The sequence below is a fragment of the Phaseolus vulgaris genome, chromosome 2, assembly GCF_051622355.1.
Source record: "Phaseolus vulgaris cultivar YP4 chromosome 2, ASM5162235v1, whole genome shotgun sequence".
Taxonomy (NCBI): Eukaryota; Viridiplantae; Streptophyta; class Magnoliopsida; order Fabales; family Fabaceae; genus Phaseolus; species Phaseolus vulgaris.
Genome location: NC_143499.1, coordinates 8,450,360 through 8,467,004, shown reverse-complemented (window position 1 = coordinate 8,467,004; position 16,645 = coordinate 8,450,360). Strand labels below are relative to the sequence as shown.

Genomic DNA, 16,645 nt, shown 5'->3' with positions numbered 1-16,645 from the left:
TTCAATTTGTAGTGACAAGAATAACAACAATAATATTGACGGCGTGAAACAACTTTTTCTCCTAGATCCAAATTACAAAACCCATATCTCCAGAAATTGAAGGAAAAAAAATTTTAGACACGTACATTAAATTAAAACTTTCTTATAATAAAATAGTATATTAAAATCATAATAACAAAAATAACGTTAATAAAATAATTCAATACTTAAAACTTGACATAACACAATAATGGCGACATACAATCAAAACCCTAAACTGAATTACAATTTAAACTTCATATCAAACAAAAGCTAAATATGGCCCATCTTGTTATATAAGATTCTTCGAACATTATGTTAACATCGTGCTTCATTTTGTTGAACACCGCATAACCAAATATCATAAGTTCAAGAATGCTATCAGTAAATTCATGAATTTTGTTTCAATCCAAAATAGACCAAACAATTACAAAAATCAATCAATATCACCCTAACAAGAATATAAAACAAATAATACCAAACAAATAATAATCAACCAAGAGCTTCAAACAAAATTTAATATACAAATAACAAAGCAAAATTATCATGTTCAAACCAAATTAGTTAATCATAACCAGAATTCAAATGTTTTAAGTACGTCCGACAAAATATACACTACAATCTTTTACACTTGCATTTTATAGAAACTTCGAAAATCAAGCGAATAAAAAATATCAAACGACGTTCTAAAGACTTTACAAGACTGCACCATTCTAAACATCCTTCCAGTCAATCAATAAAAACCAGAATGGGAACAACACAAAAAAACATCCCCAGTGGAACAATATCACTGAGTGACAAACACAACATCAATTAAGTAACATCATAACTACATTAAAAGAAAACAAAGACAGCAAATAATCTGGTTGTCTAATAAACCAGTTCCAATCCTGCATCAATTTTAAATTGAATATATCACCATAAATCAGTAAAATTTGGCAGAAAGCTTTAACTATATTCAAACAATCTGCAAAACCCACAAAACCACATCTGTGCAATATCAATTTAATATCAACATCAGAAAGAAAGAAACCAACTGTAAGAATCAGCACATACCGCAACTCACAACCATCACATGATGAACTGAAGATCAATTAATCAGAAACCTTAGTGACATACTCAGATTCTTCCACGATCCAAAAACCTACAACTTCCATTTTCTACATCACAGTCTCTATATCAAAGAACAATAAACTATCACACCAATTCAATCATAAACTACTTCACCAAATTAACAATATAGGAATGCGAATAATATATAATTCAAAAACGATAGAGTATTCATTAGAATTAAACCAAAACAGTCGCAACGCTAAACGAACAAAACATGAACCAAAACTTTAAAAACTAAAAATAATGATAAAAAAGCAAATCCGTTACAAATTAGGCACCAGCCTTCTGGTAGACATAAGTGAGGCCGCACTTGCCGCAATAGTGGCGATCGAAGTGGTTGGCCATGAACGTTCCAGCGCCGCACTCAGCGTTGGGGCACTCCTTGCGGAGCCTCTGCACCTTACCGGAGTCGTCAACCTTGTAGAACTGCAAGATGGCGAGCTTCACCTTCTTATGCTTGTGCTTGATCTTCTTAGGCTTGGTGTAGGTCTTCTTCTTGCGCTTCTTGGCACCACCGCGGAGACGGAGGACAAGGTGGAGGGTGGACTCCTTCTGGATGTTGTAGTCGGCGAGGGTGCGACCGTCCTCGAGCTGCTTTCCGGCGAAGATGAGACGCTGCTGATCCGGTGGGATTCCCTCCTTGTCCTGGATCTTGGCCTTGACATTGTCGATGGTGTCTGAAGACTCCACCTCAAGGGTGATAGTCTTCCCCGTGAGGGTTTTCACGAATATCTGCATTGCTGCGGGGAACTAGGGTTTCCAATGCAGGGTTTGTTCTGGGAAGGGGAGAATGAAGATATGGAAGGTTTATATAGTCGTATGAGTTAGGGTTTCTGTTGGACTTCTTTTCGGCCCAAACCTTGCTGGACCCAACCCATTAATGTTAAGCATTTCATCTCTTATTATTTGCACTCCACACTTTCCTTTTTTTTTTTTCTTATGCCCCTATTACTAACATTGTGGAAAAAAAATAATATAATCTGTTGTGTGAAATAAAAAAACGTGCTTTAAAATAATTATCTTCTTAACTGTATGTTTATTTTTTTTATTTACTATATTTTTTTCAAAAATAATTCTTCAATTATTTCATTTCAACACTAACAATAAATTTAGGTCGCTTTTGATGAGTAAAAAATATAAATTATTGTCAATTTTATATTCAATTTCTACTATATATAATTATTAATTAATAAATTCAAATTTAGTTTTTGTAAAATCTAGAATATATCAATACTTAATATTAGTCTTGTGGCTCTTTGAAAATATTGATCCATGTAAGGGTTACTGGGTTAGTGTACTTCTTAAACTTTAGAAAACAAATGTTATTGAAAAGAATAAAATTTCCAATTTATAAATGATATTTTTCTATGACATGAGAGTTATATTATAAATTATTTGTGAACAAAATTGTAATAAGGAACCTCCCATATAAATTTTATTTTGGTCATTTTTTCATTTAAAATTTTTTTAAGTTTAAAATATTATAAATAAGCTTCTAGTAGTATTTTGATATTCAAATAAAAAATAATATAATTATAAATAAAAATAAAAAGTAGAGGTACATTGCATATTAATCTGTTAACAACTAACAAGGAAAAATATTTTTATCTCTAAAATATTAAATGATTAAAATATTTTTTGGTGAATTATTATTCTGCCATTTTTTCCTTTTCATTAGTGAGTTACCACTGTTGTTATCGAAAGATAAAACATGATTTCAAAACATCTTCACTTTTGAATGTTTTTTGGTAAAATTAAGGTTTAACTAAATTGTTAAATTTCTTTATTAACATAAACCAAATACACATTCACTGCATGCATGCCTATTCACGTTATTATTAATTTAAAAGTGTATAATTTTATTATTTTTATTAATAATTAATTAAAAAATAATACAATATTCAAAATATACATAATTTTGTAAAAATAATATAAAAAGTATATAATTATTATTTTAAAAAAATATTTAATTATTTATCAAATAAATAAATAAATTTTTATTTATTAAAAGATACAATCATCGAATTAAAAATAAATATAAATCATTTTAATAATTCTTTAAATAATTAAATTTGTTTATATATATAACTATTTTAATTAAAAACATAATAATGTCTTCTTTATTAATAAGAATCTATCCAATTTAATTTTCTTATATAAAAATAGTAAGAATTTGTGTAGAAAAAAACCTTCTTTATTAATATTATTATGATAGACCAGCCAAACACATGCGTAGTTAAGTATCCAATTTTTGTTTTTATTTTTATTTATGTATAGTTATGTTTAATATTAAAAATTGAATAAAAGAGATTATATGTATCAATTATAAGTAAACAATCTATTTTATTAAAACTAAATATATCAATTAATTAAATATACAAATGAAAAAGAATATTTTAATAATTTTAGTGTCACCATTAATATTATCTGAACAAATACAAATATATGTTTTCATCATTTTCCATTAACCATCTCTTTCCTTTACATAATAAAGTCAATGGAAGAAATAAATAAATAAATAAACACTCTTGTTTTTATTTTTCTCTTTGTGCTTCCTTCCGTGAGTCTTCTTTATCCTTTTGGATTAATGACTTCTACTATTTCGTATCCAATAAGTATGAAACAAAACAGAAACATGTAAATAAGCTTAATAAAACATTTTTTTTTTAGTTTTAAAGGCTTAACAAAATTATCTTAGAAGACAACAAAAAAAAAACGAAGAATGGTTAATGCTTATAAAACAATAATTGTAGTGCTCTTATAAAAAAAACAAAAAGAACATTTGAGTCTTTAATAAAAAGAAAAAAAAAACAGGACTTAGGGAAAAAAGTGAAGAAATAAGCAAAAATATCGTGTGGATATCTCATACCCAAAAAAAACAAAATATAGTGTCTTATGAAAAAATAAATTGAGAAACTTACTCATTTGAGCAAAGTGAGTGATGGGAATTGGAGAAGAGAGCGTGTTGGAGAAATAGACAAATTTCATGCACTTGGTGATGACAACGGTAAACCAATACAAAAACTATATACAAAATCTTACATAAAAAATGCAATGCATGTAAAGAAGATAGAACAATTGGAACAAGCCAAGAAAAAAATACATATCCACGAAAAAGAGAAAAGGAAAAACATAATGAGAGTGACAATGAGAGCGTGTCTCGGGAGAAAAGGATGAAAGAAAATAGAGTGAAGCTTTAGATACATTAGTATTGTAACTGATCAGTTTAAGGGCAGTTAACACATTCGTATCCAAGAAGTTTGAGAACAAAACAAAAACATGTAAATAAGCATAATCAAACATTTATCTTTTTAGTTTTAAAAGACTTAAAAAAATATATATTTGAAACAAAAAAAAAAGAGTGGTGAATGGTTAATATTTATTAAACAATCCTTTTAGTGCTATTGGTAAGAAAAAAAAAACATTTGAGTGTTTAATAAAAAAAAATGATCTAGGGGAAAAATAATGAAGAATTAAGCAACCGAAGAGAGAAAAGAAGAAAAGGTGAGAAGGGAAGTGTGTGTCTAGAGGAGAAAAAAATGTGAGAGAAGAAAGTCTACATTATTATTCTAACTTATTATGACAACTAAGAGAGTTAAGGGATAAATTTATTTTTATTTTTTTGGAAAGAAGTGATAAATTTTGTATAGAAAGAAGTGAGAAGTGATTAAGAAAGTTATATTTGATTTTCAAATTATAAAATTATTAAAAAAATAAAAGTAAATATAAAAAAAAATGACAAGAATATTCAAGATAATAATAAAAAAAACCTTTTTATTATATATTTTAAAATATTAATGTACTGGTAGGCTAAAACCGAGAGGTTTAGGCCGAGAACAACATTGAGTAAACAATGGAAAAAGGTTGAAACCGAGAGGTTTAAACCGAAACCTGAAAGGATAATAAAAATCATAATAAAGCCCAATTTAAATAAGGAACTTGCACAAGGGGGTGTAAAAGTAATAAAAAGGTGTGAGAAGAAAGTCCAAAAGTACTGTAGAAGGCCCATCAACGAAACCCTATAAATAGGAGGTCCGCACAAGAAAAAGGTAAGAGTGATTTTATCTGATGAACGTTAAACCTTTTCTGACTTTGACATCGGAGCGACTTGCAGGTACCCCCCACCTGTTGTGAGGAGAAGCCGAGAGCACCAGCCGAGAGGAGAAGCCAAGAGTTTTCATCAAGGAGAGAAGTACCCGGCCCAAGATAGTATTCAGCCCAAGATTGAAGGATTAGTCTTGATTAACCCATTTCAAGTGTTCTTGGTCCTTGTTGTAAGAACAATTAATATAAAAACATAATAGGAAAGTAAATGTATATATATATATATAATTTTTGTTTCCTTTTTAGTCAATTAATTTGATGTCTACAAATTACAGAATCCTCTGAGTAGTGGCCTCAATTTAAATTTCTCTATTTTTAAACTCAAATAAATTTAAATCCTCAATTTATCTTCTTCTAATACTCTTAATTTTCATTTAATTACAAAAACTATTTTTTTACTAATTGATACATATTTTAAATATATAAACTAAAAATATGGTGTATTTCAGTAAGATTAGTTTTGGTTCCAATATAATATTTCACTTTCTTCATAAAAAGATTTAAGAGTGTACAGTAGTACATAATTTGCTGACTTTATGTGATAAAAAAAATCTATCAAGGGTTGTTTTTGAGTTTGCATAACTATGATAAAATATAAAATAGACACTAAGGGTAAGTTTGTATCTTACGACAGAAAGTTAGAAAATTGAGAAGCAAAGAAATACCTAAAATGTTCGTAAATTAAGAAATAAAATACATAAATCTTGGTAAAATAGTTACAGTTTTCTTTCTTCGCATATTTGTGAATATTTGTGAATGTAATTAAAAATATATATTATAATATAAATAATAATAATAATAATTATTAAAAACTTAATATAAATAATAACTAGAATTAAAATAATTAAAATAATAAACTTAATAATAATAAATTTATGAAATAATAACTAGAATTAAAAAATTATAAATAATAATCAATATTGATAAAAATAAATAATAGTAAAATTAAAATTAAAATTAATTTATAATATATATTTTATAATTATTAAAAATTTACATCATTATTAAAGTCAATTTTTTTACATAATTATCACATCATTCACAAAATTCAATAAACTTTTCTCATAAATCTACTCTAACATATCCTTAATACAAACAACCTCACTTTCCTCTCAAATCACTTTAAGGCCCCGTTTGGATCCAGGGGTGGTACTGTTGTCGACGACGGAAGTCACAACACCACCCCGTTTGGATCCATGCATTGTTGCGGGTGAGGGTGGAAGGAAAGAGAAAGTTGAGTGAATTATGCTTCTCCTCAAAGATGAAGAGAAAGTTGCACTGTAGAGTGGGAGTGCCAAGTCATCCACACGAACTTACAATGTTGCCCTTGCTTTTGTGCTGGAATTAAGAAGAACAGTGGCCCTGCATGCATGCCACATGAAACCATGAGATTCCTGACTTGGCTCAGGAATCGTTTGACCGTGTGTGAAACTGTGAAAGGTGAGTGAATGCAGTGGGTGAGGTAGGTGGGTGTGGAATGAAGCTGGCTATATAACACGAAGCATGAAGGTGGTTCCTCCATTCATAGAAAAGCAAAGAAAGCGAGCCATCAGAGAGTGCAGTGTAGTGTGGTTGGAGAGATTCGTAAGCCATCATAGTTTGTGTTAGGGGCTTGAGTTACATATAGCTTGTTCATCTCACGTCCTGGGTTCATCTCTGTGATTCATCTGGGTTCATCTGTGGGTTCGTCTGAGGTGAGAGCGTGTCTTCGAATGGTGCATAATCGATTATGGCTGAATTAGAACTGGTCAGATAATCGATTATGGTGAAGATAATCGATTAAGCAAAGTTAGTCATCTATTATCTGTAAAAATTTCAAGCCATAATCGATTATGTTCTAAATTTTTTGAAATTCTGTGTTTCTTATTTTGTTTTATGTGGTTTTCAGGCACTGGTGTTCTTCATCCTATCAGTCATCCTATTGTGATGTTCTTGCTTATCTTCAGGTTTTTAAATTTTTTATGTAAAGTTATTTTTTTTATTTCTATTTTATATTTATGTTTGGATGATTATGGTTTTGTAATATAATTTGTTTAGAATTTAGTTTAGTTAATTATGTTAAGGAGTTAGTAAATTAATGTTGGTTGTAATATAACTTGTTTAGACTTTAGTTTAGTTAATTATGTTAAGGAGTTAGTAAATTAATTCCTTTATTTGATTTATTGTTTTAATTTTTGTAGATAGTTATAATTTTTATAAGATTTAAAAAAAAATATTTATTTGTATGAATTGAATGATTTACATAATGGAAACAAAAAATTTGTAAAGTTTAGGTTTTTGATTATAGTAAACATAAATTATTAATGTTATAATTAAATCAAATAAAAAAAAATGTTGTAGTGATTAAAGAAAACTGAAAAAGTTTAGTTAAATATTGTTTATAAGAGAATAGATTTATTTATTTAAAATGATTGGACAAAAATTATTAATATTATCATTAAAAATATTAAAAAAAATGTTTTAGTTATTTTTGTTATAAGATTTAATTGTTTATAAGAAAAAAATTAATGTTTTTAAAATGAATATTTTAACAATTGGAAATAGAAATTTGTAATTTGTAGATTTTTTAAAAAATAATTGATATTTTAGAAGTTGTATTTTTAATTGATATTTTAATAATAAATGTACAAAGTAATTTTTTGTTTAAAAATGAATTGTTTATAAAAAAGATTTACAAAATTTAATTTAGACAGAATGGAATTCAAAATTTTAAAAATATTTTTATAGGGTTTTATTTTTGTAGATTTAACATAATTTATTAATGTTATAATTAAAAACATTATAAAAATGTTGTAGTAATTAAAAAAAACAGTCAAAGTTTTGAGTAAAAATATGATTTTGACTTAATTTTTTTTAATTTGTATTTCACATTAATTATTGGTGTTAGAATTAAATGTTATAAAAAAATATTATAGTAATTTAAAAAGTCAGAAAAACTTCACATAAGAAATATGAATTTTTAATAATAATTTTAAATAGTTATTAGTGTTTCAAAATTAAATTGTTTATAAGAAATAATATTTTATTTGTAAATAATATTTTTACAGAATACAATTAAATTTTGTTGATGTTTAGTTAATATTTTTTGAGATTTTACATAAATTATTTGGTTTGTTTATATTTATTTTTTGTTTGATTAAATTATGTTATTGAATGATATAGTACTTTTTATGAATTTTTTTATTAAAATTAATTAAAAGTACGTTTTAGGGTAATTGTATTGGTGTACTTTTACACCGATACGATAACCGCATTCGGTATGAATTCTGAAAGAAATTATGACGAGGCAGAGATGGTACACTTTGAGGAAACAGTTGCAATTTATGACGATCTTGTTGCGGCGAACATGAATTTAATTTCACAAATCAAAGAACAAATAAAAAATAATAATGAAGGTGCATCAGTCATGATTCTTTGTATGATTGCTTTTGGATTGAAATTGTTACGCACGGTGCCTACTACAAGCAACTGTATCAGTGAGTCTCAACCACAAAAAGAGCGTCGCAGACAAGAATTGATGGAGTACTTGGTTCACACTGAACAATCTCGTCACATTATTCGCATGAGACCGGAAGCTTTCATTAAATTATGTGAACGAATACGGGGAACTGGACTTGTTAAAGATGCATATCGATCAACCGTGGAAGAACAAGTAGCGAAATTTCTGCACATTATTGGGCATAATGTGAAGAATCGAAGTGTGTCATTCTTTTTCCATCGGTCTGGAGAAACAGTTTCCCGTCACTTTCATAATGTTTTGAGTGCAATTTTAAGGTTGGAGGGGGAATTCTTAATTCAACCAAATGGAACGGTTGTAGAACCACACATCCTTAAGAATAGTCTATTTTTCCCCTACTTTAAGGTTTGTTGATAATAACATTACTTGAAATTATGTGTAATGTCTTCTTTAGTTTGTGTTTAATTAAAGTTATGAATTTTTGTTTACATTAGGATTGTTTAGGGGCCATAGATGAGAGTCATGTACGTGCTAAGGTTGCACGTGCTGATGCGCCTCGTTTTCGAGGGAGAAAAGATTGGCCAACCCAAAACATATTTGCAGTCTGTGACTTTGACATGAAGTTCACATATGTGTTAGTCGGTTGGGAAGGAACTGCCTCCGATTCAAGGATATTGAAAGATGCTTTGGGACGAGGCGATCCTTTGGTTATTCCAGAAGGTTAGTTATAGGGGATTGGGTGTGCAGAAGAATTAAAAGGTTGTAGTAGTATATACTAACCCAACTTTCCACAATCTTTGTAGGAAAATACTATCTTGGTGATGCAGGTTTTATGTTAAAACGAAATATAATAACACCTTATCGCGGGGTGAGATACCATTTGAAAGAATATTCGCGAAGAGGACCACAAAATGCAAAAGAGTTGTTTAATCATCGACATTCATCACTTAGGAACGTAATTGAGAGAACCTTTGGGGTGCTTAAAAAACGTTTTCCAATTATAGCCAGTGGGACTGAGCCACATTATGATGTGGATACTATGACAAAAATTGTTTTAGCTTGTTGTATTCTGCATAACTTTCTACGCGGGATCGACAATGATGAGTCTCTGCTTGAAGAAGTAGATAATGAATTGTTAGAACAAGATATCCAACCAAGCACCACCCATGCTCGTGAACATGATTACAGGATAGAATGTGATATTAGGGACGCTATAGCAAACGAAATGTGGCAAGATTATGTAAACAATTAATTTCATGAAATAGTATATTTTCTACCATTTTTCAATGTTTGTCATCCTAACTTTATTTAAGTTAATTAGATGGATCGCGGAAAAAATGTGGCTTCAAATTCATCAGGTTCTTATCGAGAGTTCACCAAGTGGACGACGGAGATGGACCTAATTTTGCTGAATGCAATGATTGACGAGGTACGAAAAGGGTGTAGAATTGATGGTAGCTGGACCACTCAAGGATACACTAACATAGTTATGGCTTTCAATGAGGTTGGTTTATCGGGTATTAAGAAAAATAATGTGAAGAACCGGCAAAAAAGCCTGAAAGACAGGTGGAGGGAAATCCATGATTTGTTTGGTGGATTAAGTGGTTTCGCATGGAACCAGACCACCAAACTTTTTGAAGCTGAGGACGAAGTTTGGAGTGAGCTGATTAAGGTACAATGATAAGTACTTTTTTACGTAACAATTACATTTAACTTCACATTTCGCATCTTATACTAATATGTGAAATGTATGTAGGCCAAACCATCTGCAGCAAAATGGCGTTTCAATACCATTCGCCATTATGACCTCATGGAGGAGTTGTGGTCCAATGATAGAGCCACGGGAAGTTGGGTCAGGACAGCCCGTGACATCAATTCACCTCCTGACATGACCAATTTCAGTGTCAACCTTGGGGAGAATAATATGGATTATATCCCCGAACAACCGAACTTGAGGAGACAGATGACTACGTCCCACGATCACCTGCTCCTCAATTCCAATCTAGTGACACTCCTTCAGACACACCATCAAACACTCCTTCTATGCCATCTGCTAGCTCTGCGGGCACATCCTCATCCCGAGGATCAAAGAGAAAAGGCTCCACTATGGACAGTGTTGATGAACAATTTGCAATGTTGAATACTAATCTTCAACAATGTGTGTCATCAATGAAGGATGGAAATGAAAATGCCTCTCAGTTGGTGAATATTGCTGGTGCACAGGCAACGACAACTCAAGATATAGCTGACGAAATTAGACGAAGAAACGACCTATATGCTGAGCATGTACACCACCATCGACGCCATGCCTCATACCAGTACTCAGAGTCTGATATTTGGGCAATACTCGTGGAGCTAAACATTCAAGATGAACAACTCATGGATCAATGCTATGAGTTTTTATGTGACCATCCCGGAAGAGTTAAGCAATTATTTGGGATGCCATATGAGCGTCGAATGACAAAATTGTTTGGATTTATGACTAGGCATTGATTTCATATCTCTGCATGGGGGTTACCTTTAATTATTATTAATGTAATATTTGACTGTCTTTGTTAGTAGCTGGACATGTAATATTTGACTGTCTTTGTTAGTTATTGGACATGTAATATTTTGCTTTGTGAACTTCTACTTTCATTAGCAATGTAATATTTTGCTTTCAGCACTTGCACTATTTCTTTATGATATTATGTTAACTTCTAATATTATGTTAACTTTTGTTTATTTATTTATTGTAGTAATTGCATTATAGATGACATCATCATCCCACAAACGTAACGGAACCCGTAAGGGTAAATCTCCAGCAGAAGATGTTGACGTTCCTCCTCCACCAACGAGAATTCCAAAAGTTCTTGATTATTCAAGATACTTCAGTACCAGGCGTCAAATGGTGGTTTTTGAAAAGAACTTTCACGCAAGAGCAGTATTACCACCAAAAGTGATGCATACTCCATTTTTTGTTGGTCCAGGATTTGAATTCCAAAATCTTCTGAATTGGCAAGGTTTACAACCTTTCCTTGGAATTAATCTTCCGTATTATGAGGATTTGGTAAGAGTATTTTATACAAATGCAAAATTCACACCTGTTGGTCACCTTGCCATTGAGATTTGCGGAAAAATGATACACATTAAAGAAATAGATTGGATGACCATTGCTCATCTACAGTATGACGGTCTTAAGTTAACCCCTGGGACGATCCCTGAGGAACTGAATTTTGATCGAGGTCTAGCATTATTGTCCATGATTCGTGAAGATGTTGAAGGTGAAAATCTAAAAAATGTCGGTAGTCTGAAAATGAATGACCGACGGTTGCATTACACATGGGTGCATATCTTGTGCCCTCGAGGAAACAACTATGCACAACTACTGAATGAAGATATTTTCATGATGTGGTTAATCTAGAATAATGTATGCATTAATTGACCTCATTACATAATGCAACACATCATCAAATGCCGGGATAACAAGATGCCTCTCCCATATGCAAATTTGATAACGAGGATCTTGCAGGTGTATGGCTTCGACTTGTCGAATGAACAAGCAATAATGCTAGGCTGGAATCATTACTTTGGCAAAAAAAGTATGAAAAAATTAAATATATTCCAGGTCAATGGCATATGACAACTTGGTATACCTCACCATGCACACGAAGAAGATGATGAAGAGGATGAATTGCCAGCATAAGATGTTGAAGGTGGTCAACCTGAGGAGGCAAACCCCACTCAAAGGGAATTGTTAACTCAAATTTTGTCCGGCATACAAAACATGAATACCCGAATTGACAGGGTTGATCAAAGGATGGACAAAATTGAGGATACTCTGAGTGACATTCGACGTCATCAAGGCCATTGAGTGTTTTATCATTATGTTATTGTCATTGTTTTTTTCTTCTTCTAATTTTCATGTTGAACATTAATGAATTGTTATTGTTATTTTTGACGTTCACATTGTTATTATTGTTGTTAAGGTTTTATGCTACTTTTCATCCTACTCATTTACATAATCATATTGTTTTTAATGTAACTTTTTTACCATCGTATTACTTCGACGGCATTGGTTAAGTGTCATTAATGTCTGCGTATCACAACACGTCGTCATCTAGTTGTACTGGTTGTAGTGTGCAAAAACGTGATACTTTTACCCATGCTACTGGGAGCTCAAGTGTCTTCATTGATCCTATTTGTGATTATGGACAATTTGCTGTCTTGAGAATAGCGACAACACAAAAAAAATGCTGGAAATTTTTTTTTCAAAACAGATTAGAAGTGGCATGGTTCTAGGCTGTAATTTTTTCAAATGGTGCATTGAAGACGTTGTTGATGAAAAAGATGAAATTATTATCATACAACGGAATAAGATATGTCTCCACAAGAAGGATTCAAATGTTATTACTGGGAATGTCTTTTCTTTTTCTAATTAACATTATTATGTTCTTCTTGTAATGACTTTATATTATATATTTTGACACCTACTTAATATTCATGTTATATTCTAAATTTCTATTTTCTTTTTAAAATATATTCATTTTGCTATTCATAATAATGAAAATTATTATTAAAATTAATTTTATATATATTTGTATATATATAACATAACATAATTTATAAAATCATTTATAATATTAAAATTATGTAAATAAATTAACTTAAATAAAAAATAATTCTTAATTAATAAAATGTTAAATAATATAATTATACTTTAATTTTAAATTATAATTAACTAAAATATGAAATCGGATTAATCATTATTTATTCTTTTTTTATATACAAGGGTAAAATTGTAATCTCATAAATTTTACTATTCAAAAATAATTTATAATATTCTTACAACTATCACATCACTCACAATTTTCAATAAACTTTGCTCACACATTCGCTCTAACATACCCCAATACAAACAACCTCACTTTTCTTCACACTTCCATTGTCACTCACTCTCAACTTTCTACTCCCACACACCCTCTAATCCAAACACACCATAAATCTCTTCACCAATCTAAATACACCATAAATCTTACTATCATTGTGTATGTTTTTGGTAAATTATTCTTCTCGGGCATGTAAAAGCATTACATAGCAATTTTCGAAGAGGATAAAAAACACAAGTAATTGTGTTGAAAAAATTATATTATTATTGAAGTTTAAACAAGAATTTTTATAATAATTATAATATTAATATACTATAATATTATATTAAATACAAAAATATGGCACTAGACTCATGTAACTATTTTTAAAATCATAAGCAAAACTCAGGCAACATTTATTAAGTAGTTAAACATAAATACATAAACCATACTAAATACTAGTAGTTAAACATAGCCAGACTTTAAATTTTTTATTAAATAAAACAGATAAAAGAGAATAACGTTTTTTTCTTAAGGAAGCGTAATTTTTTTACTTAAGAAATAAAAATCTAAAATTCATGATAACAATATATAGTAAAAATGGAATAAAATGTAAAAAAAATGATGATGTTAATATTGAAGTACAATAGATCAGAAAAAATAATTCCTACGACAAAAAAAATTTAAGTTTTCTGATTTATTTAAGGTTTATTAAAATTAAAAATTTAAAATAATTTCAATGTATTGAAAACCAAAAAATTATACTTAATTTTATAATTATATATAATAAAATATTATTTTCTAAAATTTCAGTATTTTTTAATTATATCTAATAAAAATATGTTTTCTATTTAGTTAAAAAACCAATTTCTTTAATTATATATAAAAAAATTATAAATAGTAAATTAAATTAAACGGGTAAATTCCCTATCTAGCACCATTTACACTTTTATTTCCCTAACTAGCACCTTTTGTTTTTATTTCCCGATCTAGCACTCTTTTGTTTTTATTTTCCTATCTAGCACCCTTTTATTTTTTATTTCCTTATCTAGCACCATTTCAAAAATAAATTAAAAAATAATAAATTAATTTTTTTTTATAATTGTAATTTTGAATGCATTAAAAATTAAATATTTTTAATGTTTAAAATAGTTAGAAATATAATTAATGAATAAAGAAATGTGTCTTTACAAAATAAAAATTAAAAAGTAATAAATTTAAAATGTTTAGTTTAAAAATTATTTTTTTAAGAATGAATAAAATAAAAAATTAAACTCTACAACAACATAAAAGTTGAATATATAAACATAAATTAATATTTATTTTTATTATTATTGATGATATAATTATGTTAATTTCAAGTAAAAAATACAGGACATAATTATAAAAAAACAAAGTTAAATAAGGATTGATATGAACATAAAAGAACAACATGATGAAAAAAAAATGTTCATATTGTCAAACATCATGACACACAAAAAGAATATGTCACAACATTACCATTGAAGAAAATATTAAATGAATTATCATCTTTCATTTATTTTCATTTTTATGATCAACCTACACTTATTTAGTATCGCCTTATATCTCTTATATTTATCTTATTTGAATTTATTTTTATATTTTTTATCTTTATCTTAATTTGTTTTGTCTTTATTTTATATCTTTTATATTTTTAGTTATTATTATTTTTCTACCATTTTTTTTTATTGTTGTTCTTTTTATTTTCTAGACTTGTTTTTTTTTTCATTTTTTGCTTCTCATTTTTAAGCATTTGCATTAGTTATCTTTTTATGATTTTGCATTTAGTATAGACACTTCAATATTACTTGTGTATCCACTATTAAGTAATACTAATTGACTTTGATTTTTTGTAATTATTTCATGTATTTTTTACTTAAAATTAACATGATTACATAATCAATAATAATAAAAATAAATAATAATTTATGTTTATAGATTCAACTTTTATGTTAGTGTAGAGTTTAATTTTTTATTTTCTTCATTCTTAAAAAAAAATTTAAATTAAAATTTTAAATTTATTTTATTTTATTTTTAAAAATTCATTTCTTTATTCATTAATTATATTTTTAACATTAAAAATATTTACTTTTTAATACATTCAAAATTAAAATTATCAAAAAATAAATAATTTATTATTATTTTATTTATTTTTGAAATGATGCTAGATAGGGAAATAAAAAATAAAAGGGTGCTAGATAAGAAAATAAAAACAAAAGAATACTAGATAGGAAAATAAAAATAAAAGTGTAAATGGTATTAAAACTTGTCTAATTTCCTATTATTTTTAATTATTTTTTATTTTAAGTATTAAAATTGTATGTTTAAAATTATTATATATTAAAAAATTGAAAACATATATTTCATATTCGATCTATATGAAATATAGAAAACCTATATGTTTAATCATTTTATTTTTTTTAATTTTATACATTATTTTAAGATTTGAAATTGTGTATCACTTAGACGAATTTGTTTTTTTAAAAAGCCTAGTTGTGGTTGACGATTTTAGTTTTTTTTTAAAAGCCTTGTGGTTGATGATTTTAGTATTCAGAAGGCCCATTTTGGAAAATTCGTAAAAAAATCACACTGGGAAAAAACCCGAAAATAACAAAGCCAAAATCAAAGTACTTAACCATAGCCAGACTTGAATTTTTAAACAGGTGATTCAGGTATATAATTCATAGTTGCCTTGTCATTACAGATCAACTCAATTTGTTTACACTATATTAAAAAAACGTAATTTACCAGGAATCAACCAAGAATTTAAAAAATAACGAAGAAATTCTGCCCTAAAAGCAAGCAAACACCTTCGACACCCAAAACATGATTCTCAAGTTTCCAATCAACCAATGGGAATGAAAAAACAAAACATGATTGTCTACAAACTATATTTTCAACGCAAATAACAGCTTAATTCCGATTAACACACAATTGAACATAATCAATTAACCTCAAAATAAATAAATAGAACAAAATTGCGAGTATCAGAAAACACTTACAACAAAAAACACTAATGTAGCGCCCGGGAACATTCACAAAATTAGCATGGCATCAATTAAAAAATCCAAAGCAACACAAAATC

The 16,645-nt window shown here is 28.4% G+C and overlaps 2 protein-coding genes across 2 annotated transcripts; one reads left to right on the top strand and one right to left on the bottom strand.

Moving 5' to 3' along the window:
* Nucleotides 1-1,249: 1,249 nt before the first annotated feature.
* LOC137810564 (ubiquitin-ribosomal protein eS31 fusion protein) lies at nucleotides 1,250-1,978 on the bottom strand. The gene has a single exon (XM_068611908.2). It carries the CDS (start codon nucleotides 1,867-1,869, stop codon nucleotides 1,402-1,404), a length of 468 nt encoding a protein of 155 aa, XP_068468009.1. The 5' UTR covers nucleotides 1,870-1,978; the 3' UTR covers nucleotides 1,250-1,401.
* Nucleotides 1,979-8,641: 6,663 nt separating this feature from the next.
* LOC137808993 (uncharacterized) lies at nucleotides 8,642-11,185 on the top strand. Its single transcript, XM_068610136.2, has 6 exons — nucleotides 8,642-9,097; nucleotides 9,187-9,412; nucleotides 9,496-9,932; nucleotides 10,014-10,364; nucleotides 10,449-10,593; nucleotides 10,713-11,185. Exons 1-6 carry the CDS (start codon nucleotides 8,642-8,644, stop codon nucleotides 11,183-11,185), a joined length of 2,088 nt encoding a protein of 695 aa, XP_068466237.2.
* The last annotated feature ends 5,460 nt before the right edge of the window (nucleotides 11,186-16,645 follow it).

Coding starts and splice junctions, on each gene's coding strand:
- LOC137810564 (XM_068611908.2), bottom strand. CDS start 1,869: ATGCAGATATTCGTGAAAACCCTCACGGGGAAGACTATCACCCTTGAG.
- LOC137808993 (XM_068610136.2), top strand. CDS start 8,642: ATGATTCTTTGTATGATTGCTTTTGGATTGAAATTGTTACGCACGGTG. Junction 9,098..9,186: donor TATTTTTCCCCTACTTTAAG/GTTTGTTGATAA, acceptor TGTTTACATTAG/GATTGTTTAGGGGCCATAGA. Junction 9,413..9,495: donor TCCTTTGGTTATTCCAGAAG/GTTAGTTATAGG, acceptor CAATCTTTGTAG/GAAAATACTATCTTGGTGAT.